General features: G+C 42.3%; 1 protein-coding gene across 2 annotated transcripts in view; it reads left to right on the top strand.

Annotated features, from left to right (window-relative positions):
* The window catches only part of ATP6V1C2 (ATPase H+ transporting V1 subunit C2), a 34,425-nt gene extending 19,624 nt beyond the window's left edge, over nt 1-14,801 (top strand). For both annotated transcript variants that reach the window (XM_054977359.1, XM_054977369.1), the window contains 9 exons: nt 4-98; nt 2,146-2,237; nt 2,686-2,784; nt 3,766-3,834; nt 6,384-6,476; nt 7,701-7,794; nt 11,607-11,704; nt 12,734-12,863; nt 14,252-14,801. In XM_054977359.1, the coding sequence (XP_054833334.1) occupies nt 4-98; nt 2,146-2,237; nt 2,686-2,784; nt 3,766-3,834; nt 6,384-6,476; nt 7,701-7,794; nt 11,607-11,704; nt 12,734-12,863; nt 14,252-14,347 (866 nt within the window). In that variant the 3' untranslated portion in view covers nt 14,348-14,801. The remainder of the gene's footprint in view (nt 1-3; nt 99-2,145; nt 2,238-2,685; nt 2,785-3,765; nt 3,835-6,383; nt 6,477-7,700; nt 7,795-11,606; nt 11,705-12,733; nt 12,864-14,251) is intronic.
* Nucleotides 14,802-15,603: the final 802 nt, after the last annotated feature.

Genomic DNA, 15,603 nt, shown 5'->3' with positions numbered 1-15,603 from the left:
CAGTTGACCTAATTAGTTATCTCACAAGGTTTGAGTGGGACATGGCTAAGTATCCCATAAAACAGCCACTGAAGAATATTTCAGAAGCATTAGCAAAGGTAATACAATCTTTCTTTGTTATGGAAAATCACCCTGAAAAAATGTTCTCAAGGTTAATAATAAGGCACAATACTGCTCTTATTAAAGTCAGTGAGAGTGTTGTTGATTACTTAGGGGAAAGCAGGGCTTTTTTTCAGCAGGAACGTGGTGGAACAGAGTTCCGGAACCTCTTGAAAATGGTCACATGGCTGGTGGCCCCGCCCCCTGATCTCCAGACAGAGGGGAGTTTAGATTGCCCTCCGCGCTGCTTGGCGGTGTGGAGAGCAATCTAAACTCCCCTCTGTCTGGAGATCAGGGGGCGGGGCCACCAGCCATGTGATGATTTTCTCCGAGGGCAACCCACTGAGTTCCACCACCTCTTTTCCCGGAAAAAAAGCCCTGGGCAAAAGGAAATCCAAGCATGATGTATGTATTTAAAAGCTTTGAATTTCCTTGCCACAGCATGGAAACCAATAATCCTATCTCTAAAGCGATGGCCTATTTCACACTGGTGAATGCAAGCATCAAGAAAAACCCTTCACCTTTCCCCTCCGTGTACTTTCTCCACAGGCAGGGAAGGATATTATATTTGGACCTAACAACTCTCAGATCAAATCATAGTTCAGTGCCAGTCCTCATTGAACAAATGATGGTTTCTCTGCCTCTATTCCCCCACCTGCAAAAAATGAGAAAACAATGGCCTGCTTCACTTAGTTGTGGGGTTAACTGTTTGTAACATGCTTACAAAGACATTGTGTGTGTGTGTGTGCCAATTGCTAATAATAAAATCTCTTTTTCAAACCTTTTTATTCTCTCTTTGTTTAACATCTGTCTGCCTGCCTCTCTCTCCTATCAGTGTCTGCCTTCAGATCCATGGGTTGTTAGAGAAGGCCATTTTACCACACATATGCTCCGAAAATGTGATATAATTCACCTTTCTGCTTGTTAGCTGATGCAGATAAGCTATCAAAAGGTGAAAGTGTCCACCACAATACATTCTCTGAAGCAGTGGTATTCACTCCAGGGCTCACAGAGAGCCATACCTGCAATGGCCATCACTTGAAAGAGCCACCTTTACTTCTATCCCTGACATGAGGCCTGCATCTCAAGGAGGCTTGCCGCTTACTTGTTCCTTTGACGGCAGCTGTTTTAAGGTGGGAACAACTTGACAACTACAAGCTGCACCAGGCAAGGGCCTTTGCCATTTTCCTGAAACATGAGACAGGTGTCAAATTGGGAAGCAGTGCCCAAAAGAGCCACAGGTGGCATGCCAAAAAGCTGCATACGGCTCCTGAGCCATCACTGCTCTAAGGGCTCCATGTTCTGCTAAATTACATATGGAAGAACATGTTTGGACTGTAGTGTTATGGTCTAAGGAGATGACATGAGGGGAGAGCTGTGATTAGATCTTACCAGAGTTTTGTAAAGGCAATATCATCTCAACAGGGCTCCAGTTCAGATTGGGGTTGGGATTGGGTGTGGGTGGATGAGCCTAAACAGGGCTTTTTTTCTGGGAAAAGAGGTGGTGGAACTCAGTGGGTTGCCGTTGGAGAAAATGGTCACATGGCTGGTGGCCCCGCCCCCTGATCTCCAGACAGAGGGGAGTTTAGATTGCCCTCCGCACCGTTTGGCGGTGCGGAGGGCAATCTAAACTCCCCTCTATCTGGAGATCAGGGGGTGGGGCCACCAGCCATGTGACCATTTTCAAGAGGTTCCGGAACTCCGTTCCACCGCGTTCCTGCTAAAAAAAAGCCCTGAGCCTAAAGTAGATCTTTGGGTTCCTACCAATGTTCTCACACAGAATGTACTGAAAAATAAAACCAACAGAAATAAAGGGACTGAATCTCAGATGCCTCCGTTTCTAAAACGTAGCCATGTGACCCTGTAGCCTTTCAAGGAAAGAATGTTTGCTCATACCTCAGCAACCGGCACCTAGCTTGGGCATCTTAAGCAATAAAATCCACAGTCATTAAAGCCATTTACATTTGTGATGTTATATTAAACTTCTAGATATGTAAACATATAGAGTCTATATTTCTCAGCTAGATTGTCTCCTTTTATTTTTAGCAAATTACACAAATAGAAACAGACTTGAAAAACCGAGCAGCTGTGTACAACAATATCAAGGGAAATCTCCAGAATCTGGAAAGAAAAACGACGTAAGTATACATATGTGCCACCAACCTGCCTGTGGGTATGGGATATTTACTTGAACTGGTGACAGCAGATGTAGTTAAAGGATTATGGCTTTACAAATAAATAGAGTGGGACCTGATTAGTGGCTCTAATGGCAGAAAAAACAGAATATAAAACTAAATAAATAAGATAGGTGGAATTTTCTGCACGATGATTAAATTAAAAAAAAATCTATTGCCCAAAATTTTTTGAAGAGTGGAGCTTAATATAGTTGCTTTGTAAACCAGTATCATTTCTTATAAAATCAATGGGAGAGTTAGAATCAGGCTGCATATGATGCCACAAACCCCTTTTCAAATCTCCAGATATGTAACTGAGCTTTAGAAAAAGCCACCTTAACCTAAATATTGACTGGATCTACAACACTGAGGAATTACCCTACTAACAGTTTCTGCTTTTATCGCTTCACAGAGGAAATCTCTTGACACGTACGTTAACTGATATCGTGAACAAAGAAGACTTCGTGTTGAATTCTGAATATCTCATCACTCTACTTGTTGTAGTTCCCAAGTAAGAAATTTTAGTCCTTATGAAGATGGACTTAAAAATAGTACTCAGAATTTATATATTGTTTTATTCAAAGTACTTCACACACCTCAACAATTCTGGAAGGAAGGTCGTGGCTATTACATATTATTGACAGGGGACCAAAGTTGAAGGACGGTGGGCTTACAGGCCATTCACAGTGTCAGCCTAAACAGAGTTACACTCTTTTAAGACCAAGGTATAACTCTACTTAGAATGGCATTAATAGAAATTATGGAAGAGGCAAAGTTTAACAGAGCAATTCTAAGCAAATCCATTCTGAAGAAAGTCTCATTTTATTGAATGTCCTTACTCCCAGGAAAGCATACTTAGGACTGCAGCCTAAATCAATGATTTCCTGAAACATAGAATCTCTCTACACAAGACATCTTTCACGAGGATGCTCAAGTGACTTACTTTCTGTGTGGTCTTATATTCAAATATATTCTGTCTCCCTAGCAGTGCACATGTATCCACAATGGGAGAACAAGGGTAAGATTTTTCACTTGAGCACCCTGTGTAAGATGTCTTGTGTGGAGAGACTCATAGCTCAGTCTTGTACTCAGCACACACAACGTTTGTGTACATGTTGAATGAGAAATTGACCCAAGCATAAGAACTGGGATTAAAATTTAGATCTTATTGGTGTCATAATTTTTAAGTCAAAAAGAGTCCAGTAGCACCTTTAAGACTAACTAATTTTATTGTAGCATAAGCTTTCGAGAATCAACTTGATTCTCGAAAGCTTATGCTACAATAAAATTAGTTAGTCTTAAAGGTGCTACTGGACTCTTTTTGATTTTGCTACTACAGACTAACACGGCTAACTCCTCTGGATCTATAATTTTTAAGGTTTCCCTAATGTTGTTGCTCAGTCTATATATTAAAAAGGAGTCATCACAAAATAAAACCTTTTCTTTCAATACAAATGTTATTATATAAAGTCTTACCTTCTTGTTACATCAGGTCAAGTTACACAGAATGGCAAAAAACATATGAATCACTCTCGGACATGGTAGTTCCCCGCTCTACAAAGTAAGTGAGAGTTCTGATTAATTCCATCTTAGCCTTCATTCTTACTGTTTGCAATCGATTAACATACTTACTAGCTCTCCTTTACCACTGTGTAACAGATAGAGTAAACGAGACCTTCAAGGGCATTAAAGTACTCTGAGATCAAAGCATAGCCCTGATAGAGTTGATAGGGCTTGAATTTGGATTAATTCTGTTCCGGAGCAAGGCACTTAGAATCTCTCTGTTCTAGTTTGCATGAGTTTCCCATCTTGGCCTGTTCCATGACTATCATGGAACAGGAAAAGTAGGAAGATGCACAGGAAATAAGGATTCATTATTATTTAATTTATTATTAAATTTACACTCTGCAGGCTCAGAGCAGACAACATCACATATCATATATCACAATAAAATCACATTGAAAAGAAAGGCATAAAATTCAGTAAACATAGAATTCTAGGTGGCAGCTCGTATTACCCTGACCCAAATATCCCATGAGATGGGAACTGGCAGACAGTATCAAGCATATCAGTGGAAAGTTAGGCTGAGGGAGTTTCAATCAACAGGAGGCCAGCAGGGGAGCCTGCTGCCACCCCAACCTCAGCTATAAGCCTAGTGGAACATCTCTATCTTAGAGGCCTGGCGGAAGTATAGCAAATCTTACTGGGCACTAATTTGAACAGACAGAGAGTTCCACCAAGTTGGTGCCAGGACCAAAAAGGCTCTGGTCCTGGTCGAGGCCAGGCGAGCATCCTTGGGGCCAGGGATCACCAGTAGCTGTTTTTCAGTTGAGCAGAGAACCCTCCAGGGAACATATGGTGAGAGGTGGTCCCACGAATATTCTGGTCCCAGTCCATTAGGGGCTTTATAGGTTAGTATCAAAACCTTGAACCTGATCTTGGACTCCACTGGGAGCCAGTGCAGCTGGCACAGAACTGGTGTTATATGGGCCCTATATGGTGTCTCTATAAGGACACACACTGCCGCATTCTGGACCAGTTGTAATTTCTTGACCAGACCCAAGAGAAGTCCTGCATAGAGAGAGTTACAGTTATCTAATCTGGAGGTGACCATTGCCTGAATTACTGTCATTAGGTCATGGGTTGAGAGGTAAGGGACAAGCTACTTGGCCTGGCGCAGATGGAAAAAGGCAGACCTGGCAACTGCTGTGACCTGGGCCTCCGTTGACAAGGAGGCACCCCCCAGACTCCTTACTGTCAAAGTGGGCATAAGCAGCACCCCATCAAGGGTCAGGAGCCGGATTCCTGAACCCAAGTAATGATCCCAGCAATAACAACATTTGATTTATATACTACCCTTCAGGATAACTTAACTCCCACTCAGATGGGTGGGAGTACAAAGTATCCCTGTACTGTATGAGTGACCCCATACAGTGGAGAACAAGACTACTGTACCTTTATTAGGTGGGTAGAAGAAGGAACCTAAACAGGTACAAGAGCAGCAGCACCCACTAAAACACAACTAAAGAGAAGCCTTGTACTCCATTGGCTCTGCTCACTCTGCTAGTGATGGGGGGGGGGGGAAGCACGGGCAAAACTGAAACCAGGAGGCTGTATTTAGTATCAGTAATTTAGAATGGGCACCTTTGCTTGCAGCCTTTGAAATACTTGGATTCTGCTTGACCCGATAGTTACAACTTCAGTGCAAGATTAAAGTAGTTGCAGAACTTATTTAACAAAAAAACATAGGCCAAATGTAACAGCACTGCACCCCCTCTTACAATCACACCAGATTTTTTTATGCATGTACCTACCCGCCAGCCAGCTGCTACGTACCTCCTGCCACACTCCCACATTCCCCCTCTTGAGACAACAGATTCTGTATCAGGCAGGGGATCTGCCACACTCCCTTTTCATTGTGCCACAATCCTTTACTAGGGTTGCCAGATGCACAGAAGATCAAGGTCGGGCTGACAGCCAGCCTGGAGCAAAGTGTCCTGTCCCTTTAAAAGAGGCGTGATGTGTGGAAATTAGCAGTTGAAGCTTTTCATGGAATGGAGGTAAATGCCTCCAAAATTAAGCAGACCTATGTTAGGGGCTGTGGTACCCATAGAAAAAGGCTCTTTCAGCTGTTGCAATGTAATTTTTAAAAAATTTAAAGCCGGAATGCTAATTTTTGCAAGTTTTTTAACCTTGATTTTTAACTACCCTGGAGCATTTTTTTTGTTAATTTGGGGAAAGTGGAAAAAGCAGCTGTGAGGAAAAAACTAACATGTAACAACAGAGTGCAACCTGCGCCCATCACGGCATGTGCATATGTGCCGTCAAGATACATTCGACTTACGGCAATCCCAGCAAAGGGCTTTCAAGGCAAGTTAGAAACAGAGGTGGTTTGCTGTTTGCTTTCCTCTTCAGGATCTTCCTTTGTGGTTGCCCATCCAAGTAATGATGACCCTGCTTAGCTTCCAAGATCTGACAAAACTGAGCCATACCATGCTGCTTTCCCTCCTATCCATCACTGTGGTGTGCCCTAAATAAAAGATGGCAGATGAGGTGAGCTGGTCAAGCACCTCTCAAGTCCATTCACCAATCTGTATTTTACACCTCCAGGATGATTGCTGAAGATGCAGAGGGAGGACTCTTCACTGTAACTCTGTTTCAAAAAGTAATCGATGACTTCAAAGCCAAAGCAAGAGAAAACAAGTATGGCTCACTTTCCTTTAGTACGCCTTAAGGGGAGGAGGAATGTTTTAAGATGCCCCTTCTTAACTTGTTGAACAGAAGCCATGAATGCATGGAATCATCAGGGCTCCTGAATTCTACACATCTGCACTTCAGTTTGGTGTGGTGGTTAAGAGCGGCAGGACTGTAATCTGGAGAACCAGGCTTGATTCCCCACTCCTCTGCTTGTAGCCAGCTGGGTGACCTTGGGTCAGTCACAGCTTCTCGGAGCTCTCTCAGCCCCACTCACCTCACAGGGTGTTTTGTTGTGGGGATAATAATAACACACTTTGTAAACTGCTCTGAGTGGGTGTTAAATTATCCTGAAGGGCGGTTTATAAATTGTTATTATTATTATTATATTTAAACCAGTTTTGAACCCATTTAAGAGTATTTTCATACATTATTTGTGCCTTTGTATAAGTGTTGCTAAAGTCACACAGAGAGTCATAAATCAAACGTAGCCAGTATAGATCTTATATTCAGAGTACATATGTGGCAAAAAGTACATTTAAGATAATGTGAGAATATGTTTCAACGTCATGGCTCCTAAACATGGAACATTGAAAACTGCAATTCTGTGAGGGGTTAAGGCTATTTAAGAAAGAATCCTTAGCTCTCTGAAAACTACTGGATTCTTGAAGATGGAGTGGAGAGCCACAACAGCAAAATTTTGTAGCATGGATGCTCTCAAAAGTCTTGTTAAGTTTGGTATGAAACTATACAGCCATTTGTCCCAGGCCAGCTAAATTGGAGCCTGTGGAAAAAACTGAAATTGGCAGTAAGTTCAATTGCTTTCAATTGCACAGTTACTGCTAGTTTTAGCTGGAGTATAGATACTGTCTCTCAGCATAACCACAATTTAATGCCACTCTGAATTTCTGGAAGAAAAGGTAGCACATAAATTCAATATTATATGAACTCTACCACTGACCCCAGTGGGAATAGTTCTTGTAGTCTTGATAGATCATTTTGATTCCCAGACCATCAAAGCTCAGGAAAATGAATATAAATGATACACAAGGTCCTACAGAGATTTTATGGATGGTTTTGTTTGGAGTTGCTATACTGGCATAGATTGCCATTACTTCCTTCCATAAATTTTAATTTGTCACTGTTAGCATCCCTTATTAAACAGAATTTTAAATGTGCAGATTTAATATGGCACGGATGCTGAGTACCAATCCTTTGTTTATTTGTTTTAAGGTTCATAGTGCGGGAATTTTATTTTGATGAGAAAGAACTGAAATGTGAAAGGGAAGAAATGATGAAGTTAGCTTCGGATAAGAAGCAACAGTATGTGAGTACATATCAAATTGACTGCCCTGGCCTAATGCTCACTGAGGAATCTGTTTCTATATATCACCTAGGTAGTAAATAGGTTAGAGGATTGTCTTCCTAATAAGAGACAGAGTAAGCACACAGTCACTTAAATAATTTATAACAGCCAGAACGCTCAAATACCCCAGGGGCTTTCCAATATTGTGTTTTTAGTGCAGTAATCGTGCTGTTTTTATTCAGTTGCCTTCCCTTATGGTAGTGCTTCAGTATTTTTCTCAGCACCACAACTGCAGCATGCTTTTTAAAGCCCAGAATGTTTTATTATTTTTTCTCTCTGCTACTGCATCTGTTGTGAGTGCTGCATGGATTGTAATTAAAAATATATATATTGCAGACACCAATTAGCTAGTGTGAGTGGCATTGTCTTAAATTGTAGCTGCCTGGCTTTTAAAACTGATATAGTCAGTGGTATGTAACATCAAATTTGGAATCCTGTGGGACTGGCAACATTGAGAAGCAAATATTACATTCACTATTGTTTATGCTCTTTGAGTAAATATATTTGGAACCTGAACCTCCTTCCAAAGGAGAACATTGTCTTCTACCTGTGCCGAAAGCAGCTCTAGACGAGTAAAATGCAACACTTCTTACCATACTCACTTCTAGACATAGGCACGAACCAGAAAAAAAACGAACCATGGGGTTCGTGGTTTGTGGGATTTCCACAAACCATGAACTGGCACGGAACTGGCCCAGTTACAAACCAGTTCGTGGTTCGTAGGGTTTAAATGCCCCTTTCCGGCAGGGAAAGGGGCATTTAATCGTTTAAAGGGCCCTTTCCTGCTGCTTGCAAGGGGCAGGACCCTTTAAACTATCAGTTGGCTGGTGGAGGAATCTCCCCCGCCCCTGCCAGCTGATAGTTTAAAGGGACCTGCCACTTGCAAGGCAGGGCCCTTTAAACGGCCCAAACCTGAGCCCCCAGCCCCAACCCCCCAGCCCCTCACTTCCCAAGCCCCAGCCCCCCACTTACCTTTCCTCTGATGCTGGGGTGGTGGAGGCCTCCTTCGCTGCTTTGCAGGCCCGTGCAGCAGAGGAGGCCAAAAATGCCCTTTCCGTCCTTCAAATGACAGACGTAGCTGCCATTTGAGGGGCGGGAGGGCCCCTTTCTGCCTCCTCCACTGCCATGCGGGCCTGCAGGGCAGCAGAGGAGGCCTTCACCACCCCAGCATCAGATGGAAGGTAAGTGGGGGTTGGTCTGTTTTGCCATTTGCCATTTCCATTTGTTACCCAAATAGCTATACTCATGGAGGCCTGCTACCAAGCAATGGTGTCCCCTTGCTGGCACAGAACGTGTATGGGGGGGTATTTAAGACAATGGCCATTTCCACACGGCTTACCTTTTGCTGGAACACAGCATCTTCATGCGCGAAATCGCTCCAGGAAGACGCTGTTATTGCGCGATTTCGTGCGAGAACACGCTGCTATTGCGCACTTTTGCACGAGGACACGGTGTGTTCTGGCAAAAGGTAAGCCGTGTGGAAACGGCCAATATTTTGAGAAATTTAACTCGTATATACCGAGGCCCAAATTCAGCATAGCACCTATAGGAATGAGGGGGAATACGCATTCTTAAAATGAAAGCATTTTTATTGAATTAGCACAAGCCAAATTAAATAACTGTTATGAAAATGGAAGAGAAAGATTTTTAAAAGAGCGAACCAAAAATCCTTTCCCTAACAGATGGCTCTCTGGTTTAACCTCTGTTAGGATGGCCTTTTGCGTGACTGATGGATGAACTGCTCTGCATTCCATTGCACCCTGAAGTAACATAGCCATTCAATACGGGCTTTACTGCAGACTCCATCTTGTATCGCTAGGCCCTTGCCACTATAAGATGGGGATCAAACATGAGGGTCCCCTGAGGTGATTGTCTCAGGAACTACATATTGCAGTTCTCTTCCTGTTCCTTATAGGAAGCATTTGGGGCTGCAGGAGGATGGGGGAGAGAAGAAAATCTAGTTCCGCTGATGAAAATTCCTTCCATCAGTGGAAATTGTTGCTGGGTCCATCCCATTGCCTGATCTAGAAACTAGTGCATGCAAATATGCACCTAAGCATTGATTTCTGCTTAGCCACGTGAAACAGTGGCTCTTACCAGCAAGAGCCAGTACACGGTGTAGTGACTGTTAGGAGACCCAGGTGTAGATCCCCACTCTGTCCCAGAAGCTTATTGGGTGATCTTGGGCCCATCACACGCACACAGCCTAACCTACTTCACAGGGTTATTGTGAGGATAAAATAGACCAGAATGATGTAAGTGGCTTTGAGTCCCCGTTGCAGAGAAAAGAAAGGTAGAAGGAAATAAATCATTGGTGACAGGTGGCTGTTTTGTGTACTTTTTAAAAGTACACAAAATAGCCATATTTTAAAGACATATCTTGTTTTGGCTAACATCTTCCCCATTGTAAAACTCAAACATAGGAACTCGAGTCATAAGTAATATCTGGGAGCGTAGCAAAGCTTTTCTTTTCCCCTAAAGAGGTTCTTCTACCATTTCATGGACTTTTTCCTCCTTTACATAGTTTTTTTTTAAAGAATGTTGATGTTCTTCTCCTTTCCAGAGCCGCATCTCACATCTCCTTGGAGTCTTCAAAAGCATAAGTGAGGATCACATGTAAAGCTGTGCTGTACAGGGAGACAGAATATTGTGCCATGAGCATTCACAGGCCATTTTCACACACACCTCGGGAGATCACACAAACCTGAAGCGTCTTCCTAGCACGATCTCCCGGCACGATCCCCTTTAACAGCCTGATGATGTCAGAAAAAGCGCCATTAAACAGGATCGTGCTGAGAAATCACGCTAGGAAGACGCTTTGATGCTGTGAGTTTCGTGCGATCTTCCGGGCGTGTGGCCGTGTGAAAACGGCCACAGACTATCCAACAGATTTTGGTGCCTGACAAAACATCCAAATGGCACTCAACATGACAGCAAAAATATATCAAACATAACTTTTTGTCCTTTCAAGTTACCTCTCATTCAACCCCCAATAGGCACTGAAATTGGCCAGTGTGAATATAGAGGTGGTGATGGTTTATGGTATAGAACACTTTAGGCATACAGTCCCCAGTAGCAAATTACATTGCATCGTCTCCTACAGAAATCAACAGTTGGTGTTTTGATTATTACAGTGTCGTGAGAATATGAGAAAAAACCCTGCTGGAACAGATCAGTCGTTTGTCTAGTCCATCATGTGGCCAACCAGATCTTGTGGAAGGCCAACAGGGAATAGAGGCTGAGGCCCTTCCCATACGTTGTCTCCTAGAACTGGTATTCTGAGGTTTACTGCCTTTAAATGTAGAGGGTTCTCTTCAGTCATTGTGGCTAATAGCCAGTGATAGATGTATCTTCCATGAATCTGTCTAATTCCCCCTTTAAAGCTGTCCATGACTGTGGCCATCGCTACATCCTCTGGAAGTGAATTCTACATTTTAATCACTCATTGCGTAACGAAGTATTTCATGTTGTCTGTCCTGAATCTTGTCTGTGGGAGAGAGGGGTGAGCATCTTGCCCTTCAGTTCCTCCCAGCACCCTACAGAAGGGCTCCCCTCCTTCATGTCTGACACAAGTGTGCTGCTTTTTGTTATCTGCCTAGGCTGGTTTTTAAATTAGATATAATGGCAGCTGAGTAAGACCTCCATGTTCAGAAGCAACATACTTCTGAATGCCAGTTACCGGGGTCTTAAACATACAATCCTGAATTCCTTAGAGAGATAAAAATAGTAACAAAAATAAATGCAACTAAAGTGTAATTTCTTTTTTGCCAAAGGGTCCACTGTTGCGTTGGTTGAAGGTTAACTTCAGTGAAGCATTTGTGGCTTGGATTCATATAAAAGCTCTCAGAGTTTTCACAGAATCTGTCCTCAGGTAAGCAGGTCAATAGGTTAGGCATAAGCTTTTTCAGAGCATGGTAGGCAACGGTAAGCACGTCTGATTTTAAAAGGATTTCAGCAGCCGTTTAACGCTCCATCTAAAATAAATAGGATTGTAGCATGCTTGCTTTATCATGTCCAAGGTGTTGTAATTACAAGACATGTTTGCATCCTCACAAAAGGGTGTTGTGTCAACAGAAGATCCCTTGCACCAGAGGAACGCACAGAAGCTGACGGAACAAAATGGTGGGATCCCACTAATAGCCTCACATGCTGTTGACAAATGGAAGTTTTATGCTGAGCTCAGGGAGTTCCAGGCGGAAAAAGAAAGTGGACCGAAATAGTTGAAATGGCTCTCTGAAAACTGGCTTGAAGATTCAGTTTGTTCAAAATGCAGTTGCCATGTGGTATAGGGGGATCAATTCATCCCTTGGCTTCAAGACCTTCACAGGCTGCTTGCTTGTTTCCAGCACAATTCAAAGTGCTGGCACTTGCTTTTTAAAATTTCAGCGTGGCTTACGTCCAGGGTACATCCGGAACCATCTCCTGTACTTTCCACCTCACCTTTTAAGATCCTTTTCTTTGCTTCCATCTGCAGGGATGCAGCAAGAGGAACTAGAGACAGGTTTCCTCAGTGTTGGCACCCCATCACTTAAACACCCTCTCACTGATGCCTCCCTGGCCAACACCTACCATGTTGGCATTTATGTAGTTGGCTGAAACATTGTTGTTCACCAGTTGTTTAATTGTTATGGACTGTTCGATGTTTTGTTCTTACATGGTCTAACTGCTGAGGCACTCTTGGTCAGTACTGGCTTCTGGTTTTATTTACAGTAAGGTTTTACTGAGTTGCCTTGTGCATTTGCTTATTAGTAAGAATTTTACATTTTTACCCTTTATTAACCACCTTGAACAGATCATTACAGAGGCAACGTATCAGTTTTCCATATAGAGTCTTTTCCATCACGTTTTGGATATAATCCACCAGCAGCAGACTGCTTACCCCATAACTTCTTTTTAAAAGGTATGGACTTCCAGTGAATTTCCAAACCATGTTACTGCAGCCCAGTAAGAAATCTTCCAAGAGGTTGCGAGATGTCCTTAATGCAGTCTTCAAACATCTGGATGAAGTAGCAGCAGCCAGTATAATGGATGTAAGCATTGTCTATTACACAAACAAATGCAGAAAATGAAAGCCACCAAGCATTTCCTTGTCTCCTCCTTGTTAAGTTTGAGAACTCCCAGCACTCGTAGCATAAGCAATGAAAATAGCAACCACGAGTGACCAGAAAATACACAAATAACTGGACTGGACAACAGCAAATTTAAGTGGGTTAGGGAGGGTTAGAGGCTCACCCCTGATGTGGTTTCGCCACCACCTTAAGATGCTGGTTCAGGTCTCTGGTCCTTCTCACTCATAAGCTGGCTTGCATGAACCACTGCTGCTTCAGGCTTCTACTCACTACTAGTTTACTCTCCTGCATATCCTGTTCTTCTCAGCTGCCTGTATCAAGTGGTTGCATACCTAGTAATAGAATAGGATTTTCCCCAGGCACTCCTGGTTCCTTGAGATTTCTCATCACTGAATCCATGCAGAGAGAAGAGCTTTACGGCCATATTCTTTACTCTGCAGTCTCCCCCTGTAAACATACTATGGTATGTATATATTACAAGGCATCTGCCCAAGGAAAGTCAAAATGCGAACTTCTGCCTCCCAATGGTGTGGCAACATCTGATTACAATGACCCCGTCATACAATCTTCACCAAAGCTTACAACTCCTTCTCTCCGTGCAGTATTCATTGTACTTCTTGAACCTTTAAAACATCTGTAGATTAGTCAGCTTACAGAAGTGCAACAGGCTTCTGTGGAATTACAAGGATCCTTACTTGTCTACATCTCTGTGTACTGAAGTATTAGTGAGAGACCTAAGCAAATTCCAGATCTGCAGAGGCGCCCTTGTAAATCACAGACTTATCAAAGTTTAAAGAGGCAAACTCCACATCTTCAAAAAGGCAACCTGTCTTTCCAATAAGATTAACAGATCCTGATCTGAGCAGGTACAGTACAGCAACCTTGCTGAAACGAAGCAGGTTGCACTATGACCAGCATCCGAGAGACTGGCTAGGAAGCCATTTTTTAGTTCTGTGAAAAATAAGAGCTAGTAAAATGACAGAAACCCCATCTATTTCCCAGTTTCCCATGCTTTGTCTTGTCTCTTTGACCTTAGTTTCATAGGGGATGCATTCTAGGAAGTATATCATTGTAACACCCCTGCTCTAGCAGTGAATTGGGGTGGGAGGGAAGAATGGGTCTGTGGAAAAGTAATCCTTTCACAAGGAATTTCTCTGCCATTTGTGGTTTATATTAATCTATTTTGCTATCACTTTAAAAGTTACCACTATTTGGTACAACATGGTATTTAGTCCACTATTTGGTACAAGACGGTATTTAGTTCACCGCAACATAGAATATCTCATGTACATATCATTCTGTGTTAATTTCTTACACTGTTTATGCGCCTAAATTTATTCCCCCTCCAGGCTTCTATGGACATTCCTGGCTTACAGCTAAGCAATCAAGAATATTATCCTTATGTCTATTTCAAGATAGACCTCAGCCTTCTGGACTGCAGCTAAGATGAGTTTGACATCATAAAATGCTGGATACTCTGTACTAGGTTATAAGAGAACAAAATGAATATATAGGCATTTCAACTCCAAGTTGTCTTTTTGATATAAGGAAGTTATGTTGACAGGGACACACAGACCTTTCCTTGAAGCAATTATAAGTAACTGGACTTAATTTTTTATTATTGTTTCCAGGCTTCTCCTGCCTGCAAAGCACAGCTTTACCTTACTCCATTTTAAGTGTTAAGATTCAGAAAGCCTTTTCTGATCATATTAGAAAACGTGCATCATAAGGCAGAGGTATTACAATTGTATTTATTTTTCTTTTGTAAAGTACAAAAAAAAGTAATTCTCAACCATGATGTTAAATAAAGTAAGATGCTGTCTGGTGGTTAAAGGATAGAATACTGTTAAGTCACTGGACCTGTGGTTGTATGAGGTACGGATTAAATCAAAACGCGCACACTTTTGCACTGTATCATTACATACAAATTTAGAATGTAATCTCTAATTGGGTCTATGAAACGTTAGTCCCGATTGTGCCAATGGGATGTCTGTGAAGATTAATAGCCCATTCTACAGCTCCAAATCTTGTTCTATGTAGTCCATAAATGCTACTTAATAGTTAAAGCACAGGGTATCCATTCCCCAATAGCCTGCAGTTACATCTAGTTTGGTCTTCTGTTGTCTCTGAAAAACAGAAATCTAGTGCAGAATTCAGGGGATTTAGCTGACACAAAACTACTCATTCTATGTTTGGTGAAACAGCCAAAAATGAAGAGCCTACACAACATAGCAATGGAATTCTAAGCCATGGTGGCAACTTAGCATGGCAAAACACCAATATGGGTGTCCTTGTATTTATTTCACAAGATCAATACTCTCTGAAAAAAAATTAATGAATTGCAATGCACCAAACCATCACCTCACTTTAGGGGAAAAGACATCATCAGTATGTAATGGAAGAGATACTTAACGACTTAACAAAAATGTTCCTCAAAGGGAAGTTTTAAAAGGGAGACATGCCAATCCAACAGGTGGACATTAGCTGAGATGTTAGATAAGACAGAGACTGCTCGCAGCACTACCTTCCAAGAAGCTGTGCTCTTCCGATGGCAGGGTAGAATCATTTTAATACTGACTCCAGATTGCTTTCGCATGTCATGTGGTGAAGGAAACATTGAACAGTCCATATCCTTCTGACAGAAAGCTAAATTATGATGTCTACGACTTACTGAAGAACTTCAGTCAGACCCAAAATCTCC

The sequence above is a fragment of the Eublepharis macularius genome, chromosome 1 (assembly GCF_028583425.1).
Source record: "Eublepharis macularius isolate TG4126 chromosome 1, MPM_Emac_v1.0, whole genome shotgun sequence".
Lineage (NCBI taxonomy): Eukaryota > Metazoa > Chordata > Lepidosauria > Squamata > Eublepharidae > Eublepharis > Eublepharis macularius.
The sequence above is the reverse complement of the archived record's forward strand: the minus strand, read 5'-3'. Positions and strand labels throughout refer to the sequence as shown.